This window comes from Coenobita brevimanus, chromosome 50 (genome assembly GCF_032717465.1).
Source record: "Coenobita brevimanus isolate Jiangsu-jjx chromosome 50, ASM3271746v2, whole genome shotgun sequence".
Lineage (NCBI taxonomy): Eukaryota > Metazoa > Arthropoda > Malacostraca > Decapoda > Coenobitidae > Coenobita > Coenobita brevimanus.
Genome location: NC_137003.1, coordinates 54,211,873 through 54,231,491, shown reverse-complemented (window position 1 = coordinate 54,231,491; position 19,619 = coordinate 54,211,873). Strand labels below are relative to the sequence as shown.

Below are 19,619 nucleotides of genomic sequence, written 5' to 3'. Positions count from 1 at the left end.
TTTTAGGTGAGTGTGCTTTGAAAGTTCATTTAGTGAGCGTAACACGTTTGTTTACGTCTTTTTATATATGTATTAGGTTGAATGCATACTTTATATATATATATATATATATATATATATATATATATATATATATATGGTGTGTGTGTGTGTGTGTGTGTGTGTGTGTGTATGGCATTCGAGTAGTGACGTGTACAGGTGCGTATTTCTATTATCGTATTTTGAACGTGTGCGTATTTTTCTGCATTTATTTTCGTGTGCATAGTTTGTGATCGTATTTATAGTGCATTTTCAACTATGCGTAATCGTATTTTGAAAACTAACTACACTGCATATAGTAGTGTCTATTTCCTGAAAAATGAACGTGTTTTGACGTGTGTACATGGCAATACGTATTTTTGTGGGCGTATTTTCATAAACGCACAGTAGTTTGAAGCTGTTATGGACGTTTTTGTGGGTGTGTGCATTTTGGCGGTGAGCGTGTTTTGGCGGTGTACGTATTTTGGCAGCGTTCGCATTTTTGTAGTGTTCGCATTATAGCGGTGTGTGCATTTCGGTGGTGTGCGTAAAATATTGGCTGTCAGCATTTACGTATTGTACTGTACGTATTTTGGCTGTGTGCGTATTTTGGCAGTCTATTACGACACAGTATATTGACAGTGCGCATGCTTTGGAGGTGTGTGCACTTTTGAGTATTTTGGCGGTGTGTACACTTTGGCGTCTACATCTCCGGAAAAAGTACACAGTTGGAAGTGCGCATCTTCCTGAGACTCTTCCGTATCTTGGGAACGTGGACCGGGTTTAGGCTCTTCATGTCGCTGCTTGGATTTTTTCTCGATAAATAGAATCGTCTGGCATTGGGCTGAATAAAATCCCTCGGTGCGTCAGTAGCGAGATACAGGGATTAATCGAATACATTTAATCCCCCTTTTGCGTGCAAGGATTTCTTTAAGCTCAGGAAAATCGTCTGGCGTTTGCATGGATTAATATAATAAACATTTGTGTCTGGAGAGAGAGAGAGAGAGAGAGAGAGAGAGAGAGAGAGAGAGAGAGAGAGAGAGAGAACCTCTTCAATCCGGTGATGAATTTTACTGCTCCATTTCTGCTCCCACCAGACGGTTTTTACTCAACGTCAGGACGATTTTTAGTACTGAAGGGGTTAAGAAAACAAGGGCTTGTATTCCAAGGAGGCTCCCTAACACCTCGTCCTTAGCGATTTATTTTCCAAACTACTCATTAATATCCTCTGGCTTGCTTCATGTCTTTTCAGTATCGACATAGACTGCATGAATAACACACAATACAGTGACGGAGCAGAATAAAAAATAAATCGGTAAGGAAGAGGTGTTAGTAAGCTTCCTAACGGCACCAGAACACCGCCTTAACCCCTTCAGTCCGAAAAGTCTCACCTGGGCTAAATAAAGGCCTCAGAAAGTAGCAAGAATAAAGAAAAGGTAAGTCATACAGGTGAGAGGGTTAAATGAAACACCTGTAATTTGGAACCCTCTGACCGCCAGGCCTTCGCTCAGGTGAACAGACTCACCTGATATCACCCAGAATACAGCAGGTGAGGGTAGAAACGGCGGGTAAAAAGGTAAAATCAAGATCCTCCTTTTTTCTTCTTCATTTTTTTTCATTTTTTCTTTTTCTTTTTGTCTTTCTTTTTCTTATTTATTTCTTTTTATCTTTTTCTTGTCTTTTTCTCTTTTCTTTTTTCTTTTTCTTTTTTTTTCTTCTATCTTTTTCTTGTCTTTTTCTCTTTTTTTTCTTTTTCAGTTTTTCTTTCTTTCCCTTTTCTTTATTTCTTTTGCTTCTTTTTCCTGTGACTTCTAGGATACCTCTCAGTGTAATACAAATGCCAAATGTTTGCAAGAATTAATTAAGCAGTTACGTAGAGAGCTTAGTATTTTTTTTTATTATTATTTACCATGGCTAAATAAAATCCTGTTACTTTCCCGAATAAAAAAAAGCATCAATTTCTGTTCATAAAACCCTGGTATCACCTTCAATAAAGCAAGATTTTCCCTAAACATAATCCTCAAATAGTAATTTGATTGATACAGCAGCGATCCTAACCGAACAAAATCAACAAAAAATAATAAATAAAAGAATAAGTATATAAAAGTGCGTCCGTAGCTGAAAAAAAAAAAAAATATACAGTAAAGTTCGGTTTTCGACACTGACCACTGTAGGAAATCTCAAAAAAAAAGAAAAAAAAGAAAAGAAAAGAAATCGCCAAAAGTCTGCCAGAATTAAACTAGGAATAGACTTAGCGTGAAAGTTTTAACCCTCTAAATGCCAGAATTTTCTTTTTGCAAAATTTTACTACTAGAAATTCAAACTAATATAATCACCATGAGTTTGCAAAAAATATATCAGAAAACGGGTTAAGAGTGATAGCATTCCACCCGTTCACTCCACGCCTTTCACGCTTACTTGGCCTAAAATTGCCATCTCTCCATCTTGAATGCTGAGCTGTAACAATAGACTAGCACTATATATTATGAACCTGGTCACGAAAAAAAAAAAATGCAAAGGAAAGGATGTAGAATCATATTATTTTTCTTTCTTTTTCCTGTCGCTGAACTACGCTAAATTAGCTGAAAAAAAAAAAAAAATCCGGACCAAGTTAGCCAGAATTCAACTCTCTCTCTCCCTCTCTCTCTCTCAATGCTCCCTCAGTCACGCCCGTCTGACCCGGAATTAAGTAGTGTACAGTGGGTTCGGCACGAAGACGATTTATTTTTAGGTCATATTCGTCACCCTCGCACGAATTTCTTAACTCCGCAAATAAATAAATAGATAAATAAATAAATAAATTGCAACAAGACGGTTAATTAGAGTTTATTCTCGCTAACTCCAGACGATTTAATTTAAGGCTACCCATTCCCTACGAGGACGGATTAATTCTTGTTTATTTAACTTGAAAAATATTAATCCCTTCTGCATGGATGGAATATTTTTTTGGTTTACTTTCAAAGATATTTTTTCAATGAGGAATATAAATATGGGGATGATTTTTTTTTTCTTTCTGTTCTCGTTTCCTCCTGCATCCTCCATTCTCCCCCCCTCCTCCCCCAAACACAATCAATTCATCCCACCATAAACACACTTACCTCACCCCCCACACACACCTTGCCTCCACAAACACACTCATCTCAACCCCCACAAACACTCACCTCACCCCCTCACCCTACCCACACACACACACACACTCACCTCGCCCCCTCACCCCCACACACACATACCACACGCCTTAGCCCCCCCCCCACAACACCCACCTTACTCTCACCCCCTCACACACACACACACACACACACACACACACACACAATGCAAACACTGGTAACGTTGCCAGAGCCGTCCTCAAAACACACGAGAACTGGGATGCGTAACTTATGGACTACTCTGTACACAAACACAAGAACTTCCACCTGGGACTGATTTTAACCCCTTCACTACGAGAAAAAAAGCAAAATCGTCATCGTACTGAAGAAGCATATGAAGGCTGTGTTTGGGGAGGGAACAGAGGTCTAGATGATGATGATGATGATGATGATGATGATGACGGCCTTCCTGGACTGAGTAAAAACATCAGGAGGTAACTAGAAAATAGAAAAAAAAGCGTCATCGTGCTGAAGGGGTTACACCAATAAGCCGGTCCCTGAAAGCATTCCAAGCACACTGCCAGATTGGAGAAAGCAGGAGGGGTTAGGGGGGGTACTAGTGGGGTAGGGGATGGGGGTACTAGTGGGGTAGGGGAAGGGGGTACTAGTGGGGTAGGGGATGGGGGTACTTGTGGGGTAGGGGGTGGGGGTACTAGTGGGGTGGGGGGAGGGGGGTGGGGAAAGATGGGCAGTGGTGGGTTGGGGGTAAGTGAGGTGAGGAAATGGTTGGGACTGGGGTAGTGGGATGGAGATGGGGAGGGTGGGGGGAGGGGTGGGTGGGATGGGGGTGGAGGTGGAGGTGAGGCTGGCAATTAGCAGGTCTATTATCCAAGTCATTAACAAAACCAGGATCATCCACTGTTTCTTAATTAAGGTTTTCTCTCTCCAGTAGTTACTTCTATTTTTATTTTGCTTTATTTAATTCTGTATTAATGTCTTCAGTTCACAGGGTAGGAAATCTGAAGCCTCCACAAGTCACATGGTTTTTAGACAATAATACCCACCAACCCCTATGATAATGCTAAGAATATCACCTTTACCAACACTATAACAACCACAACCACCACCACAACTACCATAACCACCACGACTACCAGCTCATTCACAACTACCACCACAACCACAAATACTACCACCACCACCATAGCCACCACCACCATCACGTGAGGCAGGTAATGGTGGTTGTGTAATTCTGAAGTAAACACCTGACTGTGAGTGCAAAGGGTACACACATCACTTAGTACAGGTAAGCATGGGGACAGGTGGACGATGATGATGATGATGATGATAATGATGATGATGATGATGACGATGATGATGATGATACTGATGATTCTTTCTCAGTCCCTTTAATGTGAAATGAGTCAGAATAATGATGACTATTATTATTATTATTATTATTATTATTATTATTTATTATTATTATTAACCCTAAAGATCAGTTATCAGCCAAACTTATCACACCAATATCATAACCACCACCATCACTACCACAATTCCACCTACCACCAACACTACCATCACTATCAGCATAATCCCTCTACCACCATTCCTACCAACATTCCTCTAACTACTAACATCACTACCAACCTATTTACCACAAGTATATCCCTTACCACTACTGCCACAATAACCCCAATCCCAACTACCACAATCCACACCAAACTACCACCACTGCCCTCAACTGGTTCTACCACTATCACCAACAACAATCGCTTTCAACCACCATTCACGCAACTTCTCTTTACCGCCACAACCAACATTATTATTTCTACCACTGATACTGATAAAATTCTTGCCACAACCATCGCTACCACAATCTCTACCACAATCACTAGCAATTGCCCTACCACCACATATATTTTTACCACAATCTTTGCTACTAAAATTTCCGTCTCTATTACCATCACTACCACAACTACAACCATCACTACCAATATTCCTGTCCGTATCAATAAGCACCACCATCGCTACCACAATTTTCGACTCCCACCATTCCTACCAACACTATCAACATTCCTTTTCCTAACCATCACTGAAAATGATCCTACCATTATAACAACTACCACAATCACTACCAACATTTCATCCACCACAACCACAACTACTATTACTTTCCCTATCATTCCCAACACCCCAACCACGACAACTACCAACATTCCAACAACCATCGCTATCAACATTCCTGCCACTGTTACCAATAAGCCTACCACCATCACTACCACAATTAACCACATTACCACCACTACTACCAATATTCCTGCCACCACCATTACTACCGTCCTCACAACCACAATTACCAGCTCAACCACCATCGCTACCACAGCTCTACATATCACAATGCTACCAAAACTCTCTGCATTCTACCAACAGCCCTACTACCACCACTGCCAAAAATTCCAATCACCACTACTACCAACATTCCAGCCACCACCATTACCAAGATTCCAACCACAACTACTACCAACATTCCCTCCACACCAAGCTCCCCTCTACAACTACCTCCACCACCACCACCACTCCAGCGCTACCACAATCAACAGGTGTTCCTACCACGACACCACATGCAACAGGTGGCTGCAACAATGTAAACACCTGATTCTTCCAAATACCACCACCACCACTACCACAATATCCCCCACACTACCACAATTACCCACACTACCACAATTACCAACACTACCACAATTACCAACACTACCACAATTACCACCACTACCACAATTACCACCACTACCACAATTACCACCATTACCACAATTACCGACACTACCACAATTACCGACACTACCACAATTACCAACACTACCACAATCACCACCACTACCACAATTACCAACACTACCACAATTACCAACACTACCACAATCACCACCACTACCACAATTACCAACACTACCAAGACAACCAAAATTTTTCTCTGCCAACCAACAAGAGGGAGACCAAATACAGTATCTCTCATATTTCCAACCACAACTACCACCATCTGTATAACTACCACAATTACACGGCACTTCTACCAAAATAAATAAGTGGACGACGATGGTATATTCTCGATAATTACCACCATTATTTCCACCATCACTCCCAAACTTCCATCATGACCATCACCACCACCATTACCACGATCACCACCACTACCACCACCACCACCACAATCAGAAGGTGGAAGCAGAATGTAATTTCCCTGATACTCCCAGCTGGCATCACACTTCCACTTCACACCACACCACACCACACCACTCCACACCACACCACACCAACAAATACCACAAATCACACATCACTGCACAGTACTACAAATGGAATACCACCACACCACACCACACCACACCACCACAAATCCACACACCACCTTACTCCACCACACCACCACAAATCCAATCACACACACACACACACACACACACACACACACACACACACACACACACACACAGCAAGGAAAAGCGGTCACTCACACCTTTTATTAATTACACCAATAAATGTTAATACAGGGAAATAAAGATAGAAAATTTAGTTAATAGAATCCCATAAAAAATAATGGAAAATTACATACCGGAAAATAAGATAAAAATAAAAAAATATGGGTTAATATTCTGCGATAAATCAGGTTAATACGGTTAATTACGGGATATATTTAATACGTATACTCAAGCTGGGATAAATCAACTTCATAAAGAAAACTAAATACGGATAAACTGTAAGGTTGGTTGGTAAATACTGCCGATCTATCTATTTATAGCCAGACGCACTATTCTCGTACGGGGTGGCCATAAACAAATCGCCTCCATGTCGCCCTGTTCCCTGTCATTTCGCCGCCCACCCGCCAACTTACACCCCCCCCCCTCTCACATACCTCTCCGCTCCATCCATCCCTCTCATCCTCGGTCTCCCCCTCCTCCACTTCACTCACACACACGACAACAATTGGGGGTTATCAATATCTCCCTAATATCGTAAGCAAATTATTACCACAAATTCGAAATAAATAAATTGACTGAGACTATACAGACGGAATATAAGGAAACGATAAATGAATAATTAGAATATAACTAATAAATATTTGAGTGATGCTGGTGTGATGATGATGATGATGATGATGGACAAACACGTAATTATTTCTGCAATTTAAGAAACACAAAATATATCTCCACTGTAAAGCCCCTAATCCCAGAGTTCATCTATGGAGGCCGCTAAAAGTCAATAAGTTCATGAATAACAAATAAACAATAAATCGGAAAAACAAATAATAAATGAGAGAGAGAGAGAGAGAGAGAGAGAGAACCAATCACCAGTCATCCTCCCGTAAACAAATTATCACTATTACCCCCATATTAGAAGGCACTAACTCAGTAATTTCCAGGATGATGGGAAGGTCATGAGAATTATTCATACACCCCTCCATCGACACGAATTGTAATATCGTGTACCAGGAGCTTTTTAATCTCTTCACTACGATTACTATATTTGAACTGAGAGAGAGAATTTTTGAACTGAAGGGGTTACATTTATGCTTCAATAATCCAGTCAAACTACAACACCTGAAACTAAAATCACAACGTTAAAGTTCGTCCTATTACACCACACTACACCACCACACCACACCACCACACTCTACTGAAACTACATCACACACATTAAACACCCCCACCCCCACAACCCACTATACCACAACGTCACCCCAGCCTCATCAGCAGCACATCATATCTCCATCGCAACGCCACCAAACTACCACAACACACCACACACGACAAACTGGCCAATATCAGAGAAATGTTGACGTTTATAATATATATATATATATATATATATATATATATATATATATATATATATATATATACACACACACACACACAGTATATATAAATAAATTCAATTTTCTTGAAGATCTTCCTCCTCCTCCCTCTCCCCCCCTCCTCCTCATCATCATCATCATCACCATCATTATCATCATCATCCCAATCTTAAGCCTCACCTAAGAGATGGGGTAAGGTAGAAGAGGAAAGCAGAAAGGTAGGAAAACTATCAAACAGCATTCAAGTGACACACACACACACACACACACACACACACACAATCACCAAAATACCCAAGCACTAAATACAACGCGATTTTACTTTGATAATGGTTAAGACTTTATTACCAGCCACGATAGCGAAGCTGGTATTGTTTTCCACTTGTCTGTCTGTCTGTCTGTCCTTCTGTCTGTCTGTCTGTCTGTGTATCTGTTACAACGATAACTTCGCAACCGCTCAAGATATCACAAAATTTTACAGGTGTGTACAAATGATGAAAATCTCCGAGTATTGTTTTCAGTTTGTTTGTCTGTCTGTCTGTCCTTGTGTCTCTTGGCACGATAACTTCACAACCGCTCAAGATATCAACACAAAATTTTACAGGTGTGTAGTTGGGATGAAAATCTCCTACGAGTTAGAAATTGGTGAAAGTAGGTCAAGGCAAAGGTCATACTCCGAGCAGCATTAGGTATGTATCGGCTCGCGGCTGGTGTGATTCCTCCCAGGGGGGAGGCCTCTAGTTGTGCTTGCAACTGCTAGTTTCAAACTAACATTAACTGTAACATATTTTTCTTTACTGTTTTTCTGTGGTATTTGCTGATTTCTGAACAGCCTCCATTAAAATGAATGCTATAATATGGGGGCAGATAAACAGCACTATGAAACATTCACGATCCTGGAAGTTTGAAAAATATGGCATTGACTGTGAAGTGCATTAACGGGCAATAACAATAATATTTAACAACAACAACAACAATAATCATCATCATCATCATTATAATAACCATAAGAGAAATAATAATAATAATAATAATAATAATAATAACAAATATATAAATAAATAAATAATTCAAAGCCATACTTGTGATATGACGCCGTTTCCTGAGGCTTGTACGATGAAATGTATATATAAACTTTGAAGATAAATAAATAAATAAATAAATAAACTGGAATGAATGTACTGATGGTTTTCCTTGTGATGTGAAGCAGGATTATGAAGGCTTGGAAGGTGTGTGTTTGTGTGTGTGTGTGTGTGTGTGTGTGTGTGTGTGTGTGTGTGTGTGTGTGTGTGTGTGTGTGTGTGTGTGTGTGCAGGTGTGATGGTCTGTAATGGCAGCAAAATCACAGGGAATGTATTCATGTGTGTATGTAAGCCTGCCTATGTATGCACTAATTTATGTATGAAAATCTCTACAGTGTGTGTGTGTGTGTGTGTGTGTGTGTGTGTGTGTGTGTGTGTGTGTGTGTGTGTGTGTGTGTGTGTACGCTTATTTCAATATGGAAGTGTACGTGTGCTCAGGTGTGTGCAGGTGTCATCGTTTGTAATGGCAAAATCATAGGTAATGTATTCATGTGCATGTGTAAGCCGGCGTATGTATGCACTGATTTATGTATGAAGGTGTGTGTGTGTGTGTGTGTGTGTGTGTGTGTGTGTGTGTGTGTGTGTGTGTGTGTGTGTGTGTGTGTGTGTGTGTGTGTTTTATGTCCATGTCTGTGTGTGCGGTTTATGTCCAGGTGAATGTGTGCTTTTTTGTGTGTGTTTACGACTGGGTGTGCATCCACTAAATAAAACACGTGTGATCAGGAAAGGAAAGAAGGAAGGAGTGAAGGATAGAAGGAAGGAAGGAAGGAAGGAAGGAAGGAAAGAAAGAGGTAGAGGAAGGGAGGAGTGAGAGATAGAAGGATGGAAGGAAAGAAAGATGGGAAGGAAGGAAAGAAAGAAGGGGAGGAAAGGAAAGAAAGAAGGGGAGGAAGAAAAGGAGGAGGAAAGTGATGACATGGGATAAAGATCAGTGGTAGGAAGGAAGGAGGGAAAGATGGAAGGAAGGAAGGACGGAAGGAGGGAAAGATGGAGGGAAGGAAGGAGGGGAAAAATAAAGAATGGGAAAAGAAAGAGAGGAAAATCAGGACGACGGAAGGAAGAGGGGAATGAAGCGAGGCAGGAAAGATGGAAAATTAGGGAAAGAAGAGGGAAAACAAGAAAGGAAAGAGTAAAAGGAAGAAACACTGGAATGCCACAAGGAAAACGTAAGTGTGTGACGGGGGACATGATCGACAAACCCCTACAGCCAGACGATTTTATTCCCTCCAGACGATTTTATTCAGCTGGGGGAAGGACCTCGACACGTGAAGGGGTTAATGAAGCCTACATCAAACCCCTCTAGTCTAACAAAAAATCCATCTGAAGCCCCCCAAAATCGTCTGTATATAGCAAGAATGAAAAAAATTTCATCGGACTGAAGTGGTTAAATAAAAAAGTTACATACAATAGAAAATATAGAAGAAACCAATTTACTTCTTTGCTTATGATATTTTTTTTTTTTTGCTGATTTAAGAAAGTAAGGGAAAGAAATATAAAACAAATTCTTTAGGCAGTGTTTGAGAAGAGAAAATTACTTAGGTATATCATAAATACCGAAAAATACGAGAGAGAGAGAGAGAGAGAGAGAGAGAGAGAGAGAGAGAGAGAGAGAGAGAATAATTACCACATAAAGATAAATTACCACACGCACCACATCTTAAATAACCAAATCCAAACCCATTTATTAAGTCTTTCAATTCACTGACGTGTACTTCATTATATTCCACCTACAGATGATTTTACCCACGAGACGATTTCCGAACTATAAGGGGGTTTGATGGAGCCTTTAAAATCTCCTTCAGAGCTAAGATGTACCCGAAAGCTTAATAAAATCGTCTGATAGCAATAAACAGAAATATATAAAAATGACGTCCTTGGGATCATGGGGTATAAATAAGAAAAAGTACGAAAAACAAGCTCAATAATTTACCCGAAATGGATAATCACTGGCGCAAAATCACAGGAATAAAAGTGAAATGAAAAACTGGAACCTCCAAAAATAATAAATAAAATAATCAGGCTAAACATAAACAACGAAAAGTAACGTAAAATAAACTAACAATACAACCCATACAATTTACACATAAAAAACGAAAAAAATAAAGATTAGGCTTTTAGATTTTTTATATATTACAAATTACATGGAATACAGGGATATATAGGTCAAACCCCCCCCAAAAAGGACACTTAAAAATTAGAACAGTTTAAGTAGTGAATGTAAAAACAAATTAATTTTGAGTCAATAAAGTAAAAGTTAAACATCCGAAAAAATTTTATGAAAAACTCAAGAATAAAAAACATATCAGCAGTTTCAATAATCAAGAGGCCATTAAAAGAAGCAAATAAATACACAGGATTGAAAACCGAATTTACCTTTAAGAAACACAGTATAAATCAGAAAAATTTCATCGCCTGTTACAAAGAAAAAAATACTAAACACTGAAGCAAAAACCACACCAAAACAAATAAACTTCGATTTAAAAATAAGGGCAAATATTCACAGAACGTGGAAAATTACCGAATATTAAAAAACCGGCCTAACAAAACTAACGTAAAAAAATAACAATAAACATTACTTCCGAAAAAAATGAAAGAAAAAATGTTAATACTGAAATAATAAAAACGCAAATGAACATACATACAACTACATCTAACCTAAAAATAAATTACCTTATAGAAAAAAAATCACATACATACAAAGAAAAATACAAGAAAAAAAAAAAATCATCGAACGCCAATTACAATATTTGTCTAAAAATATTCTGAAAAAATAAATCTCCAAATTCCCACATGAGAAAAAACAATGAACCAAAAAAATCTATCCAGGTAATAAAAAATAAGAGTAAAAAAAAAAATATAAGGCATTAGCATTATCCTCCTCAACATCCTAACTCAACTATCAGTCCCTCCAATACTACTACTACTACTACTACTACTAATAATAATAATAATAATAATGGGGTGGCTAGGATGAAAGATAAAAAAGAAGATACATAAATAAAGAGACGTAACAAATCCGCGAAATGGGCCACACACTCACTCATCCATAAGCCATCGGAATCTCGGCTCCATCTCAAAAACCATTCTTAAACACACACACACACACACACACACACACACACACACACACACACACACACACACACACACACACACACAAAATTAGCTGACTGAAGGACAAACGGATATTTAAACATACAAACAGACAGGTATACCGCCTGATTCTTTTTCAATGAACTTCAGCCATCCCTTCAGGAGAAACCAATTACTTTACCAAATAAGGAGGTGCCGGACCTTTATCAGATGGTTCCCGCTCCTCCCAGTTCTTCATGTGTGCAACAGGTTAACTCTACAGCTGTATTCCTCTCTCTGTATTTCCTACCGCCTATAACCCCCTGTCTTTTAAACACAGTGAGTCCATACATCTCAAAATGAATGGACTTGGCTCTCTGTTATCTTGCTTTTATTTTTTTTTTTCTTGGAGGGTACAATCTTGCGGGCTTCTACCCTTTGGTTCCTTCTTCCTTGCATTAAAACTTTACCCATCCAATACAATTCCTTACGTCCCTCAATTTCCATCCCTCGCCATCTTACACGCGCATTTCCCACATCCATCCATCTACTTCTTGGCCTACCACACCTCCTCATACCTTCAAACTCACTCATATGTATCAAGCTCATCCCTATTTATGCCTATTATCTCTATCCTATTTGACTATACCATCTAAGCAATCACTCCTTCACCCTGTTACCAACTAACTCCCTTACTCCACATCTTCCACGTACCACTCAGTTCAATATCCTGTAACTCTACGCACTCCACACACACACACACACACACACACACACACACACACACACACACACACACACACACACACACACACACACACGCACACACTCCTCGACAGTCCCTTTCCTACCGCTCTTATTCTTGACTTTTCCTATAAGGTACATAATAACATTAAAACTTCTTGTTCCGGTATACCAGGAATATATAAAGTGTTATTCTGGATACTGAAAGGCGGTTTGTTGGAAGAGGGGAGGGAGGGAGGGAGGAAAACAAGGAAGGAAGGAAGGAATGAGGGTGGAAAGGAGGAAGAGAGGATGGGAGGGAGGGAGTATATTATGGAAGGAAGAAGGAAGAGAAGATGGAAGGAAGGTAGAAGGAATCAAAAGAGGAAGAAATGCGTAGAGAAGGGAGAGCGACGGAATAAAAAAGGACGAAGAAAGGAAAGATGAAAAATGGAAAAGGACAAGAGTAAATACGAAGGAAAAAAGAGAATGAATAAAAAGATAGAAAGGAAGGAACGAAGGAATAAAGAGGAAAATACTTAATGAAAAAAAGATCACAGAACAAACTATAATGACAGAAGGAAGAAAAATGAAGAAGCGAAAGAATTAAAAAAAAAAAAAAAAAAAAAAGGAAACATGAAAAGAGTAGACTGGAAAAAATATCTAATAATAAAATAAACAACAGCAGAAGAAAAACTCTCTCTCTCTCTCTCTCCCTCTCTCTCTCTCTCTCACACACACACACACACACACACACACACACACACACACACACACACACACAAAGTCTACTAAATCACAACGAAAAAAGGAATCTCATGGTCCCGTTTTTTTTTTTTTATTATTATACTTCCTACGGGCAGACGATTTTATTCAGCTTAGGGGAGACTTCTCGAACAGGAGGGGTTAGATACAGACTCTTCTAGCTGGAGGGGTTAGAGAGACAGCCTACTCAACCTCTTCTCTGCTACAAATCCTGCCACGTAAGCTGAATAAAATCGTCTGCAGAGTAAGAAAAAAATGAAGGACTGACGTGATAATAATGTCTTCCCTAGTATTATATTCGTTGTCAGACGATTTTATTCAGCTGAGCAACTGTCACACGATTTTATTCAGTTTAGCAACTAACGTCAGACGATTTTATTCAGCTGAGCAACTACCGTCCGACAATTTTATTCAGTTAAGCAACTGGAAGACGATTTTATTCAGCTAAGCAGCTAACGTCAGACGACTTTATTCAGCTGAGCAACTAATGTCAGACGATTTTATTCAGCTGGGCAACTAGTCAGACTATTTTATTCAGCTGAGCAACGTCAAACGATTTAATTCACCTGAGCAACTAACGGCAGACGATTTTATTCAGCTGAACAATTAATGTCAGACGATTTTATTCAGCTGTCAGTACAGGAGACAATACCGTCAGCGCCAGCTCAAGTAGCCTATTCACTAAGACGATTTTATTCAGCTGAGTGAGTCATAGGAGCCTGAGTACTAATTAGCTATATAAGTGAATAAATAAGTAAGGCAAAGAAGAAAATATATGACGAACGGCAATGCAGGAAAACAGGTCGGTCTGATTTATCGCTACGGGCTGAGTTATATCACGATGCCACGCCACATCCTCCTAAAAATCGCCGAACTCTCCTAAAAATCGCCGAACCCTCCTAAAAATGGCCAAACTCTCCTGAAATCGCCAACCTCTCTTAAAAATCACCAACCTCTCCTAAAAATCGCCAACCTTTCCTAAAAATCGCCAAACTCCTAAAAATCGTCAAGTTCTCTTATAACTCAAACTCCTTGAAATCGCAAAACCTTAAGGATCGCCAAACTCCAATAAATAAATAAAAAATAAACAAAAAACAAAAATAACACCGAAAAATGAACTACTACACCTCGATTTATTAATTACTTTAGTATTTATATATTTATTTATTTATTGCGTTCTTGCTGCAACCGGACGATTTTATTCAGCTGAGGAGAGAACCCAGGTAATGGAGGGGTTAATGACTGCAAATATTTAACCCCTCCTCCAGTCTGATACTAATAATTCTCTCCTTTACTGAACTATCCCGTCAAGAGCTGGGGATGAATATAATGGATAAAAACGTCATAGGAGTGAAGAGGTTTGGGAGCTGACTGGCATATAAATCTCTCTCTCTCTCTCTCTCTCTCTCACCTGGCTCTGTCCCTGGTCTCGTTAAGTCAGAGCAAGATCACTGTCCCTCACGTACCACCCGATACCACAACCGAACTACAAACCACTTCACCACAAATACATACGAAACATCGAGAGAGAGAGAGAGAGAGAGAGAGAGAGAGAGAAACAAGGACTAGCTAAATCACGCACAAACAAGCCAACATACGCCTATCAATAATCTTACTAGGAAAAAATCACGGACTTATACGTACGTGTCGATATTACAACCCTCCTATAACCCACCTCATCATAAATCCACAATATTATACTTTATAGGGAAGGAGACACTTTAAAGACGACGAAATAAATAGGGGGAAAGAATCAGGAAAATAAACTTCTCCCAATTCCCGCCCTCTTTATCAGTACAGTATCACAGTGCCACACGTACGATTCTATGTCAGACCGAGTAACTATGTAGGATTAGAATTCACCCTACCACTACACCACAAATTTTGGCATCTGGGATTACAAGGGAGAGGCGGATTTCAGGATTAACTCTAAAAACAAATACCAGCCCACATCTCCCTTCCTCAGATTTGTTTCAACGCAAAAGTCACAACACCACAGACTTGATGCCAAAACCTCCTAGACATCAATCTTTTCACAAATACACAAAGGACGCCGGGAAATACGAGGAAAGTGATGATTTACGATAGACTAAATAAATACCCGATATATAATAATAATAAAAATAATAATGATAATAATAACAATAAAAACATTCACTCTGTCCCCGCTCTCGTCATGACCCCAAAATCAAAGTGCCACACGTACGATTATATTCCACGTCCCCCTTGCAATCCACGTAGCCATAAATCCACACGTACACAGCCGGCATTAATGGAAAAAATGTAAGGTCTGACACAACTAATCACGTACACGCACTAAGCCTGTCCCGGATTTTCCTTATCAAAACAAAATCACAGCGGCAGACGCAGGACTCGATGCCAACCCCATCCTCACCCCCCAATAAACTTTCTTCTTTAAATTCGCAAGGTATGTTAAGCATTACAAACGAAGCAATGATTGAAGGGTTATAAAACACACACACACACACACACACACACACACACACACACACACACTCGGCCCTGTTCCCCATCTATCAAATAAAATTGCAGTGTCACACGTACGCCTATATTATCCCATAACTCTCACAATCCACGTTACCCACAAACCCACAAGTACACAACAGGGATTTGAGGTAAACAATTTAGGGCTGACTACATAAAAATCCACAAGCCCAATAAATAAAAATCCACAAACATAAAAAAAAAATCCAAAAGCACAATAAATAAAAATCCAAAAGCACAATAAACGAAATGCCACAAACAATAAAAAAAAATCCAAAAACACTATGAAAATCCAAAAGCACAATAAAAAAAAATCCAAAAGGCCAATAAATAAAAATCCAAAAGCACAATAAATCTACAAGCACAGGAAATAAAAATCCACAAGCACAATATATACATAAAAATCCAAACAATAATAAAAATCCACAAGCACAATAAATAAAAATCTATGAACACACTTGGCCTTGTCCCCAAAACTCGACACCACAACCCTCTCATAATCCACGTCATCACAAACACAAAATTAGCATAATGGATTGCAGGGGAAGGGTTGATAGACGAACTCACCCTCCCCCTCCTCCTCAAAAAATGCGCACACCCTCCACCTTGTCCTTGATGTCCCCTAGTAAAGACAAAATTACAGCGCTACACAAATCCATGCCCAAAGCCACGTACACTCAACCTTACCACAAATGCACGAGTAATAATCAGGACTAAAGGGGAGACAAAAGCTACAAGGACACACCACAAGAAAACAACACAAATTTAGTCTTGCCCACGATCCCCTTACGAAAAACAAAATCATGGCGTCACACGTACGACTTTGCATAAAAACAAAAAAAATCAGCCAAACCACAAATCCACAACTAAACCCCGGGATTCGTGAAAAACATTAAGGCTGAAAAAAAAAGTCACAATAACCCGCCTGAGCCTTCTGGTTATCGGGACCCCCCCCCCCGGAAAAAAAAAAAAACTATATACGAATTCTCTAAAAACAAAACACACACACACACACACACACACACACACACACACACACACACACACACAAATCTGCAAGTTCCAATGGGAGAATATGGGAAAATCTTAGGGTTGATTACAGGAAATTTCACATATACAAACACGGCTCTCTTAAATTCAGTCTTTCTACAAATACTCAAGTACCATCAGAATTTTGCAAGGGAAGAGATTATATACAGTAATTATGGGCTTGACAATAATAATAATAATAATAATAATAATAATAATAATGATAATGAATAAAACTATAAATTGCACAAGTACGAACTTCGACCCATCCCTTTCCCATATATACTAAAACACACACACACACACACACACACACACACACACACACACACACACACTAAAACCCCTTAAAATCAAGCTCACCACAAACCCACAAATACCACTGGAAGATTAAAGGATAATTTTACGCTCCATGGAAAAAATAACAACGCCAAACAGACACTCGGCGCCGTCCTCAGTGCCCCTGTCCAAACAAAATCACACTCCACCACACGACTCTACACCACAAACCTTCTTAAAACAACCTCACCACAAATTTCTCTCTCTCTCTCTCTCTCTCTCTCTCTCTCTCTCTCTCTCTCTCTCCAACATATCTTAAAATCAACCTCGTCGCAAATACACACGTAATACCAGAAGAATAGGGAACAATTTTGGGCTTAATAAAAAAAAAAATAACAGACACCTGACCTCGTCCCCAATCCTGCAATCAAAACAAAATCACACGACTGGACGGAAAAAAATCATAAAAATAAAATCCAGCTTATTACAAAAACCACTGGCAACATCACGAAATCTCATGAGACAGTTTTAAGAAGTTGATTTAGCAGTTTATATATCGTATTAATTACACACAAACTTGGCTCCCCGCCCCCCTCGTACCCATTCCCCCTATCAAAACAGAATCAGAGTGCCAATCAGAGTGCCACTTCCCCGGCCACAAAAACACTCAAGCACATCACGTAATAACACACAGTCGGTTCTTATCACGTAATATAACACCATATATAGCACCAGGTAACTCCATCATGATACACACACACACACATACACACACACAAAATCTAGTCGCGGTGTCACTCTCGATTCTCCAACCCACTCAAAAACGAGAAAATAATAATCAATTTAAAAAAATCACACTAAAAACCCAATCTCCAGCATTTATTAACATCACGGATATGAATTTACTTGGATAGGCATTTCTTTTAGTCCCCTCCTCCTCCCTCTCACGACACAAAAACAGAACAATAATCACGCTGGAAATGCCACCTGAAATTAGATTAAAACAGAAACAATATCTCGCATCTGTTAAGTGTCTCCAGGGCTAGGACACAGCTAGGACTGACTGCTAGGAGAGAGACATCTCCTAGCCCTTCACACATGAAAATCTAAAACATCCGGTAGCATAAATCTCGTCTTCGGTGCCACACGAACTGGCACTCAGAACCACGATAACACTGGCACGACCTCCCCCATCTCGTGAAACGGTGGCTAGGAGACAGCTAGGTCAGGCATCTCTCCTAGCTCCTAGCCCCTCACCCCCACACAAATCCAAACACCCCCAAAAAAATTTGTTGATCAGTGCCACGTTAAATCACGATAAAATTCCAGTCTCACGCACATACACCACGGCTAAGAGATAGCTATGACAGTCACCCCACCTAGCCCCTCGATCCCTCCTAGGAACCACGCACACACGAACCCAAAATGCCCCTTAAAAAAAAAAAAAAAAAAAATCTCCATCAGTGCCACGCAGAAATCACGACAAACCTCGCACCACCTCCCTCATTTAGTGACACTAGGGCTAGGAAACAAACAAGGATAGACGCCCCTCCTAGCCCCTCGACCCCTCCTACGGCCCTCCACCCCCCTCCGCCTCCCCCTAACGCTCCCCGTACCTAGGAGAAGCGTAGTGCTGCGTGACCATCTAAGCAGGTCCCTCCTGATGTGTCGCTTCTGGTGGATACAGCGAGGGTCCGTGCACTCCGCCATGTTCCGTAACCCACACTGCCGCTCCTCTGCTCTACCCTCCGGCCCTCACCCCATCCCTCCATCCCCCCGGACCCTCCCCCACTCCCCCCCCAACCTACCGAGCTCGTCTCACCCCCCCCCTCCTCCTCCTCACTACCGCTTGTCCACTGCTTCCCCTCTCCCTTCCCTCCCTCCCTCTCTCTCTCCTTGCCACTCCTTCCCGTCGCATCCCCTGTCACTCTACCACTCCCCCTCTCTCTTCTCTCCTCTCCCCACCTCCTCCCTCCTCGCTCGCCTCACCCCCACACTACCACCGTCAATTGCTTCCCCTCTCTCTTCCTTCCCACTCCCTTTCTGTCGCATCCCGTCATTCTACCATCCCATCCCTCTCTCTCTCTTTCTCTCACCCCTTCCCATCGAATCCCTCCTCCCTTGCTTCATCCCCTTCATTACCACCGTCCACTACTTCCCCCTCTCTCTTCCCTCCCTTTCCTTTTCACTTCCCCC

General features: G+C 40.4%; 1 protein-coding gene across 1 annotated transcript in view; it reads right to left on the bottom strand.

Annotated features, from left to right (window-relative positions):
- The window catches only part of LOC145399799 (uncharacterized), a 301,841-nt gene extending 282,708 nt beyond the window's left edge, over positions 1-19,133 (bottom strand). The window contains exon 1 of the mRNA XM_080272348.1: positions 19,040-19,133. Coding sequence (XP_080128474.1) covers positions 19,040-19,133 — 94 coding nt within the window. The remainder of the gene's footprint in view (positions 1-19,039) is intronic.
- Between the last annotated feature and the right edge of the window lie 486 nt (positions 19,134-19,619).